The sequence below is a fragment of the Staurois parvus genome, unplaced genomic scaffold (assembly GCF_062004578.1).
Source record: "Staurois parvus isolate SC_StPar_1 unplaced genomic scaffold, SC_StPar_1.0 ptg004049l, whole genome shotgun sequence".
NCBI lineage: Eukaryota > Metazoa > Chordata > Amphibia > Anura > Ranidae > Staurois > Staurois parvus.
In genome coordinates, this window is record NW_028321844.1 from 3,234 (window position 1) to 21,947 (window position 18,714).

Here is an 18,714-nt window from a genome sequence, read left to right on the forward strand (position 1 = left end):
GATTTATTTCCCCAATTATGTCATGTTCATTTCTGAGACGTTTGCTTTTGTCTGATAGCAGATTTTACTATGTTTATTTTCGTTTTGCTGTAAATATATATAATTTTTTTTTTATATTCTGTATAATATTTTATGTTTATTGATTGCGAGACTTTTAATAAAGAAAAATTGGGAAGAATGCTCCTTACATTGGTGATCAGTGGAAAGAATGTCCCTTACATTGGTGGTCAGTGGGTAGAATGTCCCTTACATTGGGGGTCAGTGGGAAGAATGTCCCTTACATTGGTGGTCAGTGGGAAGAATGTCCCTTACATTGGTGGTCAGTGGGTAGAATGTCCCTTACATTGGGGGTCAGTGGGAAGAATGCTCCTTACATTGGGGGTCAGTGGGAAGAATGTCCCTTACATTGGTGGTCAGTGGGTAGAATGTCCCTTACATTGGGGGTCAGTGGGAAGAATGTCCCTTACATTGGTGGTCAGTGGGAAGAATGTCCCTTACATTGGGGGTCAGTGGGAAGAATGTCCCTTACATTGGTAGTCGGTGGGAGGAAGTCCCTTACATTGGGGGTCGGTGGGAGGAAGTCCCTTACATTGGGGGTCAGTGGGAAGAATGCCCCTTACATTGGAGGTCAGTGGGAAGAATGTCCCTTACATTGGTGGTCAGTGGGAAGAATGTCCCTTACATTGGTGGTCAGTGGGAAGAATGTCCCTTACATTGGGGGTCAGTGGGAAGAATGTCCCTTACATTGGGGGTCAGTGGGAAGAATGTCCCTTACATTGGAGGTCAGTGGGAAGAATGTCCCTTACATTGGTGGTCGGAGGGAGGAAGTCCCTTACATTGGGGGTCAGTGGGAAGAATGTCCCTTACATTGGGGGTCAGTGGGAAGAATGTCCCTTACATTGGGGGTCAGTGGGAAGAATGCCCCTTACATTGGGGGTCAGTGGGAAGAATGTCCCTTACATTGGGGGTCAGTGGGAAGAATGTCCCTTACATTGGGGGGTCAGTGGGAAGAATGTCCCTTACATTGGGGGTCAGTGGGAAGAATGTTTCTTACATTGGTAGTCGGTGGGAGGAAGTCCCTTACATTGGGGGTCGGTGGGAGGAAGTCCCTTACATTGGGGGTCAGTGGGAAGAATGTCCCTTACATTGGAGGTCAGTGGGAAGAATGTCCCTTACATTGGGGGTCAGTGGGAAGAATGTCCCTTACATTGGTGATCAGTGGGAGGAAGTCCCTTACATTGGGGATCAGTGGGAAGAATGTCCCTTACATTGGTGGTCGGAGGGAGGAAGTCCCTTACATTGGTGGTCGGTGGGAGGAAGTCCCTTACATTGGTGATCAGTGGGAAGAATGTCCCTTACATTGGGGGTCGGTGGGAGGAAGTCCCTTACATTGGGGTCGGTGGGAGGAAGTCCCTTACATTGGGGTCGGTGGGAGGAAGTCCCTTACATTGGAGAAGCAGTGGTGGTTGGAAGATGTATTGGAATTCTGCGATCAATAACGAGAGGATCAGATAGCTGAGACTTTATTATACGGTGTCACGTTGATGACAATTGTTAGGGGTGTCCCCGCGCTGTGACTCCATGGTGTCTCCGTGTCCCTTGTGGTGGATCTGTAGTCACCCCATACAGTTCTGGCCGAGGTGACCCTTTATCCTCCATCACACAATCTTCAGATCGCACTGAAAACAGACAAATCCCAGTCAGTGTATACATGGAAATGGCTCCGCCTTAAAACACACAATTCAATGAGATGACTCCACCCACACAACACAGACTGATAAGGTTCTTCCTTTGGACCAAACCAACTCCATGAAATCATGGGGCTCAGGGGCTGGTAATAGACATAGGTGCTCGGGGGAGGGGACCAATGGAGAAATTGAGGGCCTAATAGACAGAGGTGTCTGTAGGAGCCTAATGGAGAAGTTGAGAGGGGGAGGGGCAGAGGTGCTCATAGTGACCCAATGGAGAAGGAGCTGATGAACAGAGCTGCTCATAGGGACTTATGGAAAAGCTGGGGCCTGATGGACAGAGGTGCTCATAGGGACTTATGGATAAGTTAAGGCCTGATGAACAGAGGTGCTCATAAGGACCTAATGGATAAGTTGGGGCCTGATGGACAGAGGTGCTCATAGGGATCTAATGGATAAGTTGGGGCCTGATGGACAGAGGTGCTCATAGGGACTTATGGATAAGTTGGGGCCTGATGAACAGAGGTGCTCATAAGGACCTAATGGATAAGTTGGGGCCTGATGGACAGAGGTGCTCATAGGGACCTAATGGATAAGTTGGGGCCTGATGGACAGAGGTGCTCATAGGGACCTAATGGATAAGTTGGTTCCTGATGGACAGAGGTGCTCATAGGGACTTATGGATAAGCTGGGGCCCAATGGACAGAGCTGCTCATAGGGACCTAATGGATAAGTTGGGGCCTGATGGACAGAGGTGCTCATAGGGACCTAATGGATAAGTTGGGGCCTGATGGACAGAGGTGCTCATAAGGACCTAATAGATAAGTTGGGGCCTGATGGACAGAGGTGCTCATAAGGATCCAATGGAGAGGTTGGGGCCTGATGGACAGAGGTGCTCATAGGGACCTAATGGATAAGCTGGTGCCTGATGGACAGAGGTGCTCATAGGGATCCAATGGAGAGGTTGGGGGGGGTGAGGTGCTGATGGACAGAGGTGCTCATAGGGACCTAATGGATAAGTTGGGGCCTGATGGACAGAGGTGCTCATAGGGACCTAATGGATAAGTTGGGGCCTGATGGACAGAGGTGCTCATAGGGATCCAATGGAGAGGTTGGGGGGGGGGGGGATGGGTGCTGATGGACAGAGGTGCTCATAGGGACCTAATGGATAAGTTGGGGCCTGATGGACAGAGGTGCTCATAGAGACCTAATGGATAAGTTGGGGCCTGATGGACAGAGGAGCTCATAGGAACCCAATGGAGATGTTGGGGGGGCCTGATGGACAAAGATGCTCATGGGGATCCAATGGAGATGTTGTGGGGGAAGGGGACCTGATGGACAGAGGAGCTCGTAGGGACCCAATGGAGATGTTGTGGGGGAAGGGGGGCTGATGGACAGAGGTGATCATAGGGATCCAATGGAGAGGTGGAGGGGACCTAAAAGACAGAGGAGCTCAAGGGGGACTCAGTGAAGATGTTGGGGGGGGGCTGATAAACAGAGGTGCTCATAGGGACCCAATGGAAAAGTTAGGGGGACCTGATGGACAGAGGAGCTCGTAGGGACCCAATGGAGATGTTGGGGGGGCCTGATGGACAAAGATGCTCATGGGGATGCAATGGAGATGTTGTGGGGGAAGGGGACCTGATGGACAGAGGAGCTCGTAGGGACCCAATGGAGATGTTGGGGGGGCCTGATGGACAAAGATGCTCTTGGGGATGCAATGGAGATGTTGTGGGGGAAGGGGACCTGATGGACAGAGGAGCTCGTAGGGACCCAATGGAGATGTTGGGGGGGCCTGATGGACAAAGATGCTCATAGGGATCCAATGGAGAGGTTGAGGGGACCTAAAAGACAGAGGAGCTCAAGGGGGACTCAGTGAAGATGTTGGGGGGGGGGGGCTGATGAACAGAGGTGCTCATAGGGATCCAATGGAGAGGTTGGGGGGCTGATGGACAAGGACCACTCATGGTTGGGGGTGGGATCCCTCTTTCTGCACTCAGGAACAATACAGACGTAGAGATGAAGCCTCTTTGTATTTCGGGGATTCTGTGGGACGTAGAGAGCTTTAGTCATCTTCTCTGCAGACGTCTGTTGGTGAATCATCTCAGTCGCTTGCTGTTCCAGTTGCCTCCAGCAGGGTGCACTGCAGATGATAGTTGATCTATTATGGATAGTTGATGTTCTAGCCAAGTGGTCTCCAAACTGCAGCCCAGCGGCCAGATGTTACCCTTTGCTTGCTCTTATCCAACCCTTGAGGAACGATTTCATCCACAGACACTAAAATAACCAGCATAATTCCCCCCACTGACACCAACAACGGGGCACAATTCCTCCTAGTGACACCAATGATGGGGCACCATGACACCAAAAATGGGGGATCATTTACTCCCACTGGTGCCAGGACATTTTTTTTACTCTCAATGGCCGCAGTCCAGGGTCCCCCCACCCCCAAAGTCTGAAAGACAGAAAACTGGCCCTTTGTTTAGAAAGTTTGGAGACCCCTGATCTAGCCAATCAGCAGACTTGATGGGAGAGGGGGTCTGCTGGTGCATGCTGGGTGTGTTCTTAAACATTTGAGGCACTTCCTGGCACATGGTCTTGCCTCTCGGGTTTTGCCCAGTGTGGAGACAACTGTAACAGTGATCTTGCTCCCAGGCCTTTGGGTTGAAGCATCTGGGGTGCAGCAAGTATCTCCACTCCTGGGAGGAACCTTTGAAGTTGGTGGCTAGACTGGATGTTCTCCTTGTGCCTGGAGGAAGCTGAGGGCAGTTGTCCTCCACCATGGAGGTGATGAGTGACTGAGTACCATGGAAACTCTTCCAGGCCATCCTGCCTGGAATACGAAGACTGAGATCCCACTAGAACCCCAGTTTTCAAGGTGTCCAGTCTAGTCCTGCGAGAGAAGGACCCAGAAGGTTAGACAGACATGGAGAAGACCAGAGACCACATACAGATCTCCAGGTATCCCATACTCCTCCACCCTCTGTCCTTCATCCTGTCCTCAATGTACATGTGCAATAAATCTCCAAAGACCTCAACGGGTGCCCATCATTCTGAACATCCAGAGAGAAGAATCGCTCCGTGAGAAGATCGCACCTGGGACCTTATGGCCAATAAGTGGGCTTGGACCTTCCCAATGTACTTATTGATTGGCTGAAGATGAATATTTATTGAGGATCAGTCACAATAGTGCTACACATGAAAGAAGAACTGTCTGTAGTCCTCCACAGGCCCCAGTAATACCACCAACGTCCTATTCCCACCCAGCCCTGACTTCTTCTCCAGTCCCTCACCTGCTGCCGGCGTCTCTCTCGCAGAACACTCTGATGTAGAAGTTGCCCTCCTGATTGGCATCATAGGTGGAGGGCACAATGACGTACTCGCCCGCCGGCAGGTGTACCCGCATCGTCACCCCACGGCTGTTCTGTGGCTCTCCGGTGTCACACACGGGGCGATTCCTGGTGAAGAATCCGCGGTCCAGTCTGGGGCGAGACACCTAAAAAGGGTTCTGTGTTACCTTGGGGGAGCCGGGATTGGGGGGGGGGGTAGTCTCTAGGCCATGGCAATGGCAGCAGACCATGATGGGGGAGCCAGGATGGTGGAATTATGAGGGGCAGTGATGGGGGTTGGGAGGAGGAATGGTGGGATTATGGGGGGCAGTGATGGGAGTTGGGGAGGAGGAATGGTGAGATTATGGGGGGCAGTGATGGGGGTAGGGGAGGAGGAAGAGTGGGATTATGGGGGGCAGTGATGGGGGTTGGGAGGAGGAATGGTGGGATTATGGGGGGCAGTGATGGGGGTTGGGGAGGAGGGATGGTGGGATAATGGGGGGCAGTGATGGGGAGGAGGAATGGTGGGATTATGGGGGGCAGTGATGGGTGTTAAGAAGGAGGGATGGTGTTTTTATGGCGGCCAGTGATGGGGGTTGGGAGGAAGAATGGTGGGATTACGGGGGGCAGTCATGGGGGTTGGGAGGAGGAATGGTGGGATTACGGGGGGCAGTGATGGGGGTTGGGAGGAGGAATGGTGAGATTATGGGGGGCAGTGATGGGGGTTGGGAGGAGGAATGGTGGGATTATGGGGGGCAGTAATGATGTTTGTGAGGAGGAATGGTGAGATTATGGGGGACAGTGATGGGGGTTGGGAGGAGGAATGGTGGGATTATGGGGGGCAGTGATGATGTTTGGGAGGAGGAATGGTGGGATTACGGGGGCAGTGATGGGGGTTGGGAGGAGGAATGGTGGGATTATGGGGGGCAGTGATGATGTTTGGGAGGAGGAATGGTGAGATTATGGGGGGCAGTGATGGGGGTTGGGAGGAGGAATGGTGGGATTATGGGAGGCAGTGATGATGTTTGGGAGGAGGAATGGTGGGATTACGGTGGGCAGTGATGGGGGTTCGGGTGGAGGAATGGTGGGATTACGGGGGGCAGTGATGGGGTTTGGGAGGAGGAATGGTGATATTACGGGGGGCCAGTGATGGGGGTTGGGAGGAGGAATGGTGAGATTACGGGGGGCCAGTGATGGGGGTTGGGAGGAGGAATGGTGGGATTATGGGTGGCAGTGATGGGGGTTGGGAGGAGGAATGGGGAGATTATGGGGGTCAGTGATGGGGGTTGGGAGGAGGAATGGTGGGATTATGGGGCCAGTGATGGGTGTTGGGGAGGAGGAATGGTGGGATTATGGGGGCCAGTGATGGGGTTGGGAGGAGGAATGGTGGGATTACGGTGGGCAGTGATGGGGTTGGGAGGAGGAATGGTGAGATTATGGGGGGCAGTGATGGGGGTTGGGAGGAGGAATGGTGAGATTATGGGGGCCAGTGATGGGGGTTGGGAGGAGGAATGGTGGGATTATGGGGGGCAGTGATGGGGGTTGGCAGGAGGAATGGCAAGATTATCGGGGGCAGTGATGGGGGTTGGGAGGAGGAATGGTGGGATTACGGGGGGCAGTGATGGGGGTTGGGAGGAGGAAAGGTGGGATTACGGGGGGCAGTCATGGGGGTTGGCAGGAGGAATGGTGAGATTACGAGGAGCAGTGATGGGGGTTGGCAGGAGGAATGGTGAGTTTATGGGGGGCAGTGATGGGGGTTGGGAGGAGGAATGGTGGGATTATGGGGGCAGTGATGGGGGTTGGGAGGAGGAATGGTGAGATTACGTGAAGCAGTGATGGGGGTTGGGAGGAGGAATGGTGGGATTATGGGGGGCAGTGATGGGGGTTGGCAGGTGGAATGGTTAGATTATGGGGGGCAGTGATGGAGGTTGGGAGGAGGAATGGTGGGATTATGGGGGCCAGTGATGGGGGTTGGGAGGAGGAATGGTGGGATTATGGGGCCAGTGATGGGGGTTGGGAGGAGGAATGGTGGGATTATGGGGCCAGTGATGGGGGTTGGGAGGAGGAATTGTGGGATTATGGGGGGCAGTGATGGGGGTTGGGAGGAGGAATGGTGGGATTATGGGGCCAGTGATGGGGGTTGGGAGGAGGAATGGTGGGATTATGGGGCCAGTGATGGGGGTTGGGAGGAGGAATGGTGGGATTATGGGGGCAGTGATGGGGGTTGGGAGGAGGAATGGTGGGATTATGGGGGGCAGTGATGGGGGTTGGGAGGAGGAATGGTGGGATTATGGGGGGCAGTGATGGGGGTTGGGAGGAGGAATGGTGGGATTATGGGGGGCAGTGATGTGGGGTGGGAGGAGGAGATTATGGGGGCCAGTGATCGGGGTTGGGAGGAGGAATGGTGGGATTATGGGGCCAGTGATGAGGGTTGGGAGGAGGAATGGTGGGATTATGGGGGGCAGTGATGGGGGTTGGGAGGAGGAATGGTGGGATTATGGGGGGCAGTGATGGGGGTTGGGAGGAGGAATGGTGGGATTACGGGGGGCAGTGATGGGGGTTGGGAGGAGGAATGGTGGGATTACGGGGGGCCAGTGATGGGGGTTTGGAGGAGGAATGGTGGGATTATGGGGGCCAGTGATGGGGGTTGGGAGGAGGAATGGTGGGATTATGGGGGGCAGTGATGGGGGTTGGGAGGAGGAATGGTGAGATTACGGGGGGCCAGTGATGGGGGTTGGGAGGAGGAATGGTGGGATTATGGGGGCCAGTAATGGGGGTTGGGAGGAGGAATGGTGGAATTATGGGGGGCAGTGATGGGGGTTGGGAGGCGGAATGGTGGGATTATGGGGGCCAGTGATGGGGGTTGGGAGGAGGAATGGTGGGATTATGGGGGGCAGTGATGGGGGTTGGGAGGAGGAATGGTGGGATTATGGGGGGCAGTGATGGGGGTTGGGAGGAGGAATGGTGGGATGATGGGGGTTGGGAGGAGGAATGGTGGGATTACGGGTGGCAGTGATGGGAGTTGGGAGGAGGAATGGTGGGATTATGGGGGGCAGTGATGGGGGTTGGGAGGAGGAATGGTGGGATGATGGGGGTTTGGAGGAGGAATGGTGGGATGATGGGGGGCAGTGATGGGGGTTGGGAGGAGGAATGGTGGGATTATGGGGGGCAGTGATGGGGGTTGGGAGGAGGAATGGTGGGATTATGGGGGGGCAGTGATGGGGGTTGGGAGGAGGAATGGTGGGATTATGGGGGGCAGTGATGGGGGTTGGGAGGAGGAATGGTGGGATGATGGGGGTTGGGAGGAGGAATGGTGGGATTATGGGGGGCAGTGATGGGGGTTGGGAGGAGGAATGGTGGGATTATGGGGGGCAGTGATGGGGGTTGGGAGGAGGAATGGTGGGATGATGGGGGTTGGGAGGAGGAATGGTGGGATTATGGGGGGCAGTGATGGGGGTTGGGAGGAGGAATGGTGGGATTATGGGGGGCAGTGATGGGGGTTGGGAGGAGGAATGGTGGGATTATGGGGGGCAGTGATGGATGCGGGATAGAGGGGTGTTGGGGGTGTAGGGTGTGTAATGGGCAGACTCGGCATGGAAGGAGGCGGGAGATGGAGGAATGTTGGGCCCCCCTCGGTTCTTACCAGATCTTGGGGTACCTGTTAATAAAAAGGTGAATTTGGTGTCATTCTCGGCCCACAGCCCATCCCCCGTCTCTTCCACAATTCGGGATGAGAAGCTCCCTACCTGGTACAGGTGACATGCAATGTGCAGCTTCTGAGCTCCTCCGTCAGTCTGCATCAACTCCAACAAAACCCTCCAATGCTCATCCTGTTCATTGTTATGCCCCGCCTCTTGGTCTGAAGACCCGCCCACACGGAGCCGGAATTGGGGATTGTTGAAGAATGTTCCTGGAAGACGATACAGGCATGTGGTGTGACGGCGAGCACGGAACCCCACGGAACCCCACGGAACCCCAGTCTGGCCTGCCTGTGGTGGAGTATGGCCGGACCAAGCTGTGGATTCTGGACTTGTGGGGGTTCTGATGGAAATGTTCATATTATGGACTCACTTAGTCTGCGACCCCCTCCAGCATTGACTCCGCGCTGCCAGCGACCACGCAGGTGAGTGACCTCACAATGGGGGGAGTCCAGGTTGGTGTGACAGATGACCATCCAGGAGAAGAACGAGCAGAAATCCTCACACAGCATCCTACATGACCGAGAGAGGAGCATGGAATGGGGGACACCACCACTGACACCAACATGATGGAGAGAGGAGCATGGAATGGGGGGCACCACCACTGACACCAACATGATGGAGAGAGGAGCATGGAATGGGGGACACCACCACTGACACCAACATGACCGAGAGAGGAGCATGGAATGGGGGACACCACCACTGACACCAACATGATGAGAGAGGAGCATGGAATGGGGGACACCACCACTGACACCAACATGACCGAGAGAGGAGCATGGAATGGGGGACACCACCACTGACACCAACATGATGAGAGAGGAGCATAGAATGGGGGACACCACCACTGACACCAACATGACCGAGAGAGGAGCATGGAATGGGGGACACCACCACTGACACCAACATGACCGAGAGAGGAGCATGGAATGGGGGACACCACCACTGACACCAACATGATGAGAGAGGAGCATGGAATGGGGGACACCACCACTGACACCAACATGACCGAGAGAGGAGCATGGAACGGGGGACACCACCACTGACACCAACATGATGGAGAGAGGAGCATAGAATGGGGGACACCACCACTGACACGAACATGATGGAGAAAGGAGCATGGAATGGGGGACACCACCACTGACACCAACATGATGAGAGAGGAGCATGGAATGGGGGACACCACCACTGACACCAACATGACCGAGAGAGGAGCATGGAATGGGGGACACCACCACTGACACCAACATGATGGAGAGAGGAGCATAGAATGGGGGACACCACCACTGACACCAACATGACCGAGAGAGGAGCATGGAATGGGGGACACCACCACTGACACCAACATGACCGAGAGAGGAGCATGGAATGGGGGACACCACCACTGACACCAACATGATGAGAGAGGAGCATGGAATGGGGGACACCACCACTGACACCAACATGACCGAGAGAGGAGCATGGAATGGGGGACACCACCACTGACACCAACATGACGGAGAGAGGAGCATGGAATGGGGGACACCACCACTGACACCAACATGATGGAGAGAGGAGCATGGAACGGGGGACACCACCACTGACACCAACATGACGGAGAGAGGAGCATGGAATGGGGGACACCACCACTGACACCAACATGACCGAGAGAGGAGCATGGAATGGGGGACACCACCACTGACACCAACATGATGAGAGAGGAGCATGGAATGGGGGACACCACCACTGACACCAACATGACCAAGAGAGGAGCATGGAACGGGGGACACCACCACTGACACCAACATGATGGAGAGAGGAGCATAGAATGGGGGACACCACCACTGACACCAACATGACCGAGAGAGGAGCATGGAATGGGGGACACCACCACTGACATCAACATGATGAGAGAGGAGCATGGAATGGGGGACACCACCACTGACACGAACATGATGGAGAAAGGAGCATGGAATGGGGGACACCACCACTGACACCAACATGATGAGAGAGGAGCATGGAATGGGGGACACCACCACTGACACCAACATGACCGAGAGAGGAGCATGGAATGGGGGACACCACCACTGACACCAACATGATGAGAGAGGAGCATGGAATGGGGGACACCACCACTGACACCAACATGATGAGAGAGGAGCATGGAATGGGGGACACCACCACTGACACCAACATGACCGAGAGAGGAGCATGGAATGGGGGACACCACCACTGACACCAACATGACGGAGAGAGGAGCATGGAATGGGGGACACCACCACTGACACCAACATGATGGAGAGAGGAGCATAGAATGGGGGACACCACCACTGACACCAACATGATGGAGAGAGGAGCATGGAATGGGGGGCACCACCACTGACACCAACATGACCGAGAGAGGAGCATGGAATGGGGGGCACCACCACTGACACCAACATGATGGAGAGAGGAGCATGGAATGGGGGACACCACCACTGACACCAACATGATGAGACAGGAGCATGGAATGGGGGACACCACCACTGACACCAACATGATGGAGAGAGGAGCATGGAATGGGGGACACCACCACTGACACCAACATGATGGAGAGAGGAGCATGGAATGGGGGACACCACCACTGACACCAACATGATGGAGAGAGGAGCATGGAATGGGGGGCACCACCACTGACACCAACATGACCGAGAGAGGAGCATGGAATGGGGGGCACCACCACTGACACCAACATGACCGAGAGAGGAGCATGGAATGGGGGGCACCACCACTGACACCAACATGATGGAGAGAGGAGCATGGAATGGGGGACACCACCACTGACACCAACATGATGAGACAGGAGCATGGAATGGGGGACACCACCACTGACACCAACATGATGGAGAGAGGAGCATGGAATGGGGGACACCACCACTGACACCAACATGATGGAGAGAGGAGCATGGAACGGGGGACACCACCACTGACACCAACATGACGGAGAGAGGAGCATGGAATGGGGGACACCACCACTGACACCAACATGACGGAGAGAGGAGCATGGAATGGGGGACACCACCACTGACACCAACATGATGAGAGAGGAGCATGGAATGGGGGGCACCACCACTGACACCAACATGATGAGACAGAGCATGGAATGGGGGACACCACCACTGACACCAACATGATGGAGAGAGGAGCATGGAATGGGGGGCACCACCACTGACACCAACATGATGAGAGAGGAGCATGGAATGGGGGACACCACCACTGACACCAACATGATGGAGAGAGGAGCATGGAATGGGGGGCACCACCACTGACACCAACATGATGGAGAGAGGAGCATGGAATGGGGGACACCACCACTGACACCAACATGATGGAGAGAGGAGCATGGAATGGGGGACACCACCACTGACACCAACATGATGGAGATAGGAGCATGGAATGGGGGACACCACCACTGACACCAACATGATGGAGAGAGGAGCATGGAATGGGGGACACCACCACTGACACCAACATGATGGAGAGAGGAGCATGGAATGGGGACACCACCACTGACACCAACATGATGGCGAGAGGAGCATAGAATGGGGGACACCACCACTGACACCAACATGACCGAGAGAGGAGCATGGAATGGGGACACCACCACTGACACCAACATGACCGAGAGAGGAGCATGGAATGGGGGACACCACCACTGACACCAACATGACCGAGAGAGGAGCATGGAATGGGGGGCACCACCACTGACACCAACATGATGGAGAGAGGAGCATGGAATGGGGGACACCACCACTGACACCAACATGATGAGAGAGGAGCATGGAATGGGGGACACCACCACTGACACCAACATGATGGAGAGAGGAGCATGGAATGGGGGACACCACCACTGACACCAACATGATGGAGAGAGGAGCATGGAATGGGGGACACCACCACTGACACCAACATGACGGAGAGAGGAGCATGGAATGGGGGACACCACCACTGACACCAATATGATGAGAGAGGAGCATGGAATGGGGGGCACCACCACTGACACCAACATGATGGAGAGAGGAGCATAGAATGGGGGACACCACCACTGACACCAACATGATGGAGAGAGGAGCATGGAATGGGGGACACCACCACTGACACCAACATGACGGAGAGAGGAGCATGGAATGGGGGACACCACCACTGACACCAATATGATGAGAGAGGAGCATGGAATGGGGGGCACCACCACTGACACCAACATGATGAGAGAGGAGCATGGAATGGGGGGCACCACCACTGACACCAACATGACCGAGAGAGGAGCATGGAATGGGGGACACCACCACGGACACCAACATGATGGAGAGAGGAGCATGGAATGGGGGACACCACCACTGACACCAACATGATGGAGAGAGGAGCATGGAATGGGGGACACCACCACTGACACCAACATGATGGAGAGAGGAGCATGGAATGGGGGACACCAGCACTGACACCAACATGATGGAGAGAGGAGCATGGAATGGGGGACACCACCACTGACACCAACATGATGGAGAGAGGAGCATGGAACGGGGGACACCACCACTGACACCAACATGATGGAGAGAGGAGCATGGAATGGGGGACACCACCACTGACACCAACATGATGGAGAGAGGAGCATGGAATGGGGGACACCACCACTGACACCAACATGATGGAGAGAGGAGCATAGAATGGGGGACACCACCACTGACACCAACATGATGGAGAGAGGAGCATGGAATGGGGGACACCACCACTGACACCAACATGATGGAGAGAGGAGCATGGAATGGGGGACACCACCACTGACACCAACATGATGGAGAGAGGAGCATGGAATGGGGGACACCACCACTGACACCAACATGATGGAGAGAGGAGCATGGAATGGGGGACACCACCACTGACACCAACATGATGGAGAGAGGAGCATGGAATGGGGGACACCACCACTGACACCAACATGATGGAGAGAGGAGCATGGAATGGGGGACACCACCACTGACACCAACATGATGGAGAGAGGAGCATGGAATGGGGGACACCACCACTGACACCAACATGATGGAGAGAGGAGCATGGAATGGGGGACACCACCACTGACACCAACATGATGGAGAGAGGAGCATGGAATGGGGGACACCACCACTGACACCAACATGATGGAGAGAGGAGCATGGAATGGGGGACACCACCACTGACACCAACATGACGGAGAGAGGAGCATAGGAATGGGGGACACCACCACTGACACCAACATGACCGAGAGAGGAGCATGGAATGAGGGACACCACCACTGACACCAACATGATGAGAGAGGAGCATGGAATGGGGGACACCACCACTGACACCAACATGACCGAGAGAGGAGCATGGAATGGGGGACACCACCACTGACACCAACATGATGGAGAGAGGAGCATGGAATGGGGGACACCACCACTGACACCAACATGACGGAGAGAGGAGCATGGAATAGGGGACACCACCACTGACACCAACATGATGGAGAGAGGAGCATAGAATGGGGGACACCACCACTGACACCAACATGACGGAGAGAGGAGCATGGAATGGGGGACACCACCACTGACACCAACATGACGGAGAGAGGAGCATGGAATGGGGGACACCACCACTGACACCAACATGACGGAGAGAGGAGCATAGAATGGGGGACACCACCACTGACACCAACATGACGGAGAGAGGAGCATAGAATGGGGGACACCACCACTGACACCAACATGACGGAGAGAGGAGCATGGAATGGGGGACACCACCACTGACACCAACATGATGGAGAGAGGAGCATAGAATGGGGGACACCACCACTGACACCAACATGACGGAGAGAGGAGCATAGAATGGGGGACACCACCACTGACACCAACATGATGGAGAGAGGAATGTAGAATAGGAGACACCACCACTGACACCAACATGATGGAGAGAGGAGCATAGAATGGGGGACACCACCACTGACACCAACATGACGGAGAGAGGAGCATGGAATGGGGGACACCACCACTGACACCAACATGATGGAGAGAGGAGCATAGAATGGGGGGCACCACCACTGACACCAACATGATGGAGAGAGGAGCATAGAATGGGGGGCACCACCACTGACACCAACATGATGGAGAGAGGAGCATAGAACGGGGGGGGGGGGGGGGCACCACCACTGACACCAACATGATGGAGAGAGGAATGTAGAATAGGAGACACCACCACTGACACCAACATGATGGAGAGAGGAGCATGGAATGGGGGGCACCACCACTGACACCAACATGATGGAGAAAGGAATGTAGACTAGGAGACACCACCAGTGACCAATTGTATAATGACACCAGTCTGTAAGGGCCCCATCATCCTGGGACCAGGGGCCCGGCCATCCCCTCCAGAAGGAAGGTGTAAGAGGTCCCAGGGTCACCACACCACCAGGGGGGAAAACACAGAAAATGAATGTACAGCGGAGGATTCCTCCTCTATGCTGATTACCAGAACTCTCCGTCTTCCTTCTGCAGGTTGAGCTGCTTCTGCTCTTCATCTGACACCGACCGCCATTCCGGAGACCTGGAACCACATTTCAGGGTTAGTCATGTCTGCAATGACAACTGTCTGTGCTGCCTCCAGGCTCCGGGCAGATTTGACATTTTCAGAGAGTCTCATTGTTAGTACACAGAGGACCAATGTCCAGCCAACATGCTGAGTGGCCTCCACTGATGGAAGGACCCCGTGGTCTCCTTACTTATCGCTCCATGGGCCATTGTACTCAGTGAACCCCCATGGGTTCCTCAGGCGGATGAGGGTGACGTCCCCGGAGTCATGCTGGACCTGAAGGGGGAAGGAATGGTGGACAATGACTAGACCAAGCTGGTGGATCTCCCAGGATCCATGAAGACCAAACCAAAGTGGAGAGTCCAGCTCCATCAATGAGAGGAGCCAAGACCTCACCTCTGGAGACCAGGACTTCACGCTGGACTGGAGATGTGAAGACTTATGGACACTTACCTCCTTGGCTCCTAGTATGGAGTAGGCGTGACCCAGGACCAGCCCGTCCTCATTCACCTGTCCAACCTCACCATGTTCAGCCACCTTCCAGGAGATAAAGATGGAGAGATGAGCTCATGGAGGAGTGTCTGCAGTGTGATACACACAGTATATACCTCCATATACACCATACTGCCCCAAGTATTGTCCCCGCCCCCCAAATCATGTGATTCAGGTGTTCAATCCCCTCCATATCATGTGATTCAGGTGTTCCAATCCCCTTCATATCATGTGATTCAGGTGCTCCAATCCCCTCCCAATCATGTGATTCAGGTGTTCCAATCCCCTCCATGTCATGTGATTCAGGTGTTCAATCCCCTCCCAATCATGTGATTCAGGTGTTCAATCCCCTCCATATCATGTGATTCAGGTGCTCCAATACCCTCCCAATCATGTGATTCCGGTGTTCAATCCCCTCCATATCATGTGATTCAGGTGTTCAATCCCCTCCATATCATGTTATTCAGGTGTTCCAATCCCCTCCATATCATGTGATTCAGGTGTTCCAATCCCCTCCATATCATGTGATTCAGGTGTTCAATCCCCTCCATATCATGTGATTCAGGTGTTCCAATCCCCTCCATATCATGTGATTCAGGTGTTCCAATCCCCTCCATATCATGTGATTCAGGTGTTCCAATCCCCTCCATATCATGTGATTCAGGTGTTCCAATCCCCCCCAAATCATGTGATTCAGGTGTTCAATCCCCTCCATATCATGTGATTCAGGTGCTCCAATACCCTCCCAATCATGTGATTCCGGTGTTCAATCCCCTCCATATCATGTGATTCAGGTGTTCAATCCCCTCCATATCATGTGATTCAGGTGTTCAATCCCCTCCATATCATGTGATTCAGGTGTTCCAATCCCTTCCATATCATGTGATTCAGGTGTTCCAATCCCCTCCATATCATGTGATTCAGGTGTTCCAATCCCTTCCATATCATGTGATTCAGGTGTTCCAATCCCTTCCATATCATGTGATTCAGGTGTTTCAATCCCCTTCATATCATGTGATTCAGGTATTCCAATCCCCTCCATATCATGTGATTCAGGTGTTCCAATCCCCTCCCAATCATGTGATTCAGTTGTTCCAATCCCCTCCATATCATGTGATTTGGGTGTTCCAATCCCCTCCATGGACACAGGTGTATACAATCATCCCCTAGACATGCAGACGGCTTCTACAAACATTGGTGAAAGAATGGGTCGCTCTCAGGAGCTCAGTGACTCCAAGCGTGGTCCCGTGATAGGTGGCCACCTGGGCAATAAGTCCATCCGTGACATTTCCTGGCTACTAAATATTCCACGCTCAACTGTTAGTGGGATTATAACAAAGTGGAAGCCACTGGGAACAACAGCCACTCAGCCACCAAGTGGTAGGCCACGTCACATGACAGGGCGGGGTCAGCGCAGAAGTCGCCAACTGTCTGCAGAGTCAATAGCTAAAGACCTCCAAACTTGGTGTGGCCTTCAGATGAGCCCAACAACAGTGCGTAGAGAGCTCCATGGAATGGGTTTCCATGGCCGAGCAGCTGCATCCAAGCCTTCCATCACCAAGTGCAATGCAAAGCGGCGGATGCCGTGGTGTAAAGCACGCCGCCACTGGACTCTAGAGCAGAGGAGGCGTGTTCTCTGGAGGGACCAATCACGCTTCTCTGTCTGGCTTCCGATGGACATGTCTGGGTTTGGCGGTGGCCAGGAGAACGGTACTTACCTGACTGCATTGTGCGAAGTGTAAAGTTTGGTATGGGGGGTATTATGGTGGGGGGTGTTTTTCAGGGGTTGGGCTTGGCCCCCTAGTTCCAGTGAAGGGAACTCTTAAGGCGACATTTTGGACAATTTCATGCTCCCAACTTTGTGGGAGGAGTTTGGGGATGGCCCCTTCCTGTTCCAACATGACTGCCCCCCAGTGCACAAAGCAAAGTCCATAAAGACATGGAGGAGCCAGTTTTGGGTGGAGGAACTTGACTGTCCTGCACAGAGTCCTGACCTCAACCCCATAGAACACCTTTGGGATGAATTAGAGCAGAGACTGCGAGCCAGGCCTCCTCCCCCGACATCAGTGCCCCTCCCCCGACATCAGTGCCCCTCCCCCGACATCAGTGCCTGACCTGACAAATGTGCTTCTGGAAGAATGGTCCAACCTTCCCATAGACACCCTCCTAAACCTTGTGGATGGCCTTCCCAGAAGAGGCAAAGGGCGGGGCCAACTCAATATTGAACCCTACGGACTAAGACTGGGGGGCCATTAAAGGTCATGTGTGTGGAAAGGGCGGGGCCAACTCAATATTGAATCCTACAGACTAATGCAGGCCATAGACGGGGAGAAAAATGGCAGATTTTTCTTTAAAAAAACGAAAAATCGGTCGTTCAAGCGGCCGACGTTACCATCAATGGTAAAAATAATCGGCCGATTTTTATCCCGTCTACAGCCGGCAAAAAGTGTCCCTGCAGAGAGCTCCGCTATTTCTCTGACAGTTCCTTCACATTTACAGCGATTGCAACAATGTATCTATTTGTATCCATTTAGGATACAGATATTTTTATTCGGAAACAAATAGATACAATGTTACAACTGCTGTAAATGTCAGAGAAATAGCGGAGCTCTGCAGGGACACTTTTTGCCGTACTGGAATTCCTCTAATTTTTCATCCTTCTTCTTCTTCTCCTGCTTCATCATCATCCTCTTCTTCTTCTTCTTCATCATCCTCTTCTTCTTTTTCTTCATCATCATCATCATCATCCTCTTCTTCTTTTTCTTGGTCATCATCATCCTCTTCTTCCTCTCCTTCTACTTCTTCATCATCATCCTCTTCTTCTTCTTCTTCTTCTTCATCATCCTCCTCCTCTTCTTCTTCTACTTCTTCTTCCTCTTCATCATCATCATCATCATCTTCTTCTACTTATTCTTCCTCTTCATCATCTTCATCCCCTTCTTCTTCTTC

At 53.6% G+C, this 18,714-nt stretch overlaps 2 protein-coding genes across 5 annotated transcripts in view; both read right to left on the reverse strand.

The window, feature by feature from the left end:
* Positions 1-1,507: 1,507 nt before the first annotated feature.
* LOC149427081 (calpain-1 catalytic subunit-like) overlaps positions 1,508-18,714 on the reverse strand; it is a 31,730-nt gene continuing 14,523 nt past the window's right edge. For 2 of the 4 annotated variants that reach the window (XM_089668280.1, XM_089668278.1), the window contains exons 6-13: positions 15,727-15,810; positions 15,464-15,549; positions 15,214-15,288; positions 9,089-9,228; positions 8,764-8,927; positions 8,661-8,675; positions 4,982-5,184; positions 1,508-1,679 (exon numbers count right to left, since the gene is read on the reverse strand). In XM_089668280.1, the coding sequence (XP_089524406.1) occupies positions 1,670-1,679; positions 4,982-5,184; positions 8,661-8,675; positions 8,764-8,927; positions 9,089-9,228; positions 15,214-15,288; positions 15,464-15,549; positions 15,727-15,810 (777 nt within the window). In that variant the 3' untranslated portion in view covers positions 1,508-1,669. The remainder of the gene's footprint in view (positions 1,680-4,981; positions 5,185-8,660; positions 8,676-8,763; positions 8,928-9,088; positions 9,229-15,213; positions 15,289-15,463; positions 15,550-15,726; positions 15,811-18,714) is intronic. The other 2 variants (XM_089668279.1, XM_089668281.1) reach the window with 2 other exon arrangements.
* Positions 9,807-13,966, reverse strand: LOC149427082 (uncharacterized; the record flags this gene model as incomplete). The annotated part of the gene is made up of 8 exons (XM_089668277.1): positions 13,842-13,966; positions 12,168-12,383; positions 11,745-11,882; positions 11,646-11,703; positions 10,963-11,024; positions 10,476-10,582; positions 10,281-10,343; positions 9,807-9,952 (listed from the first exon to the last, which is right to left on the reverse strand). Coding segments are annotated over exons 1-8 (915 nt in total), but the record flags the coding sequence as incomplete, so codon positions are not given.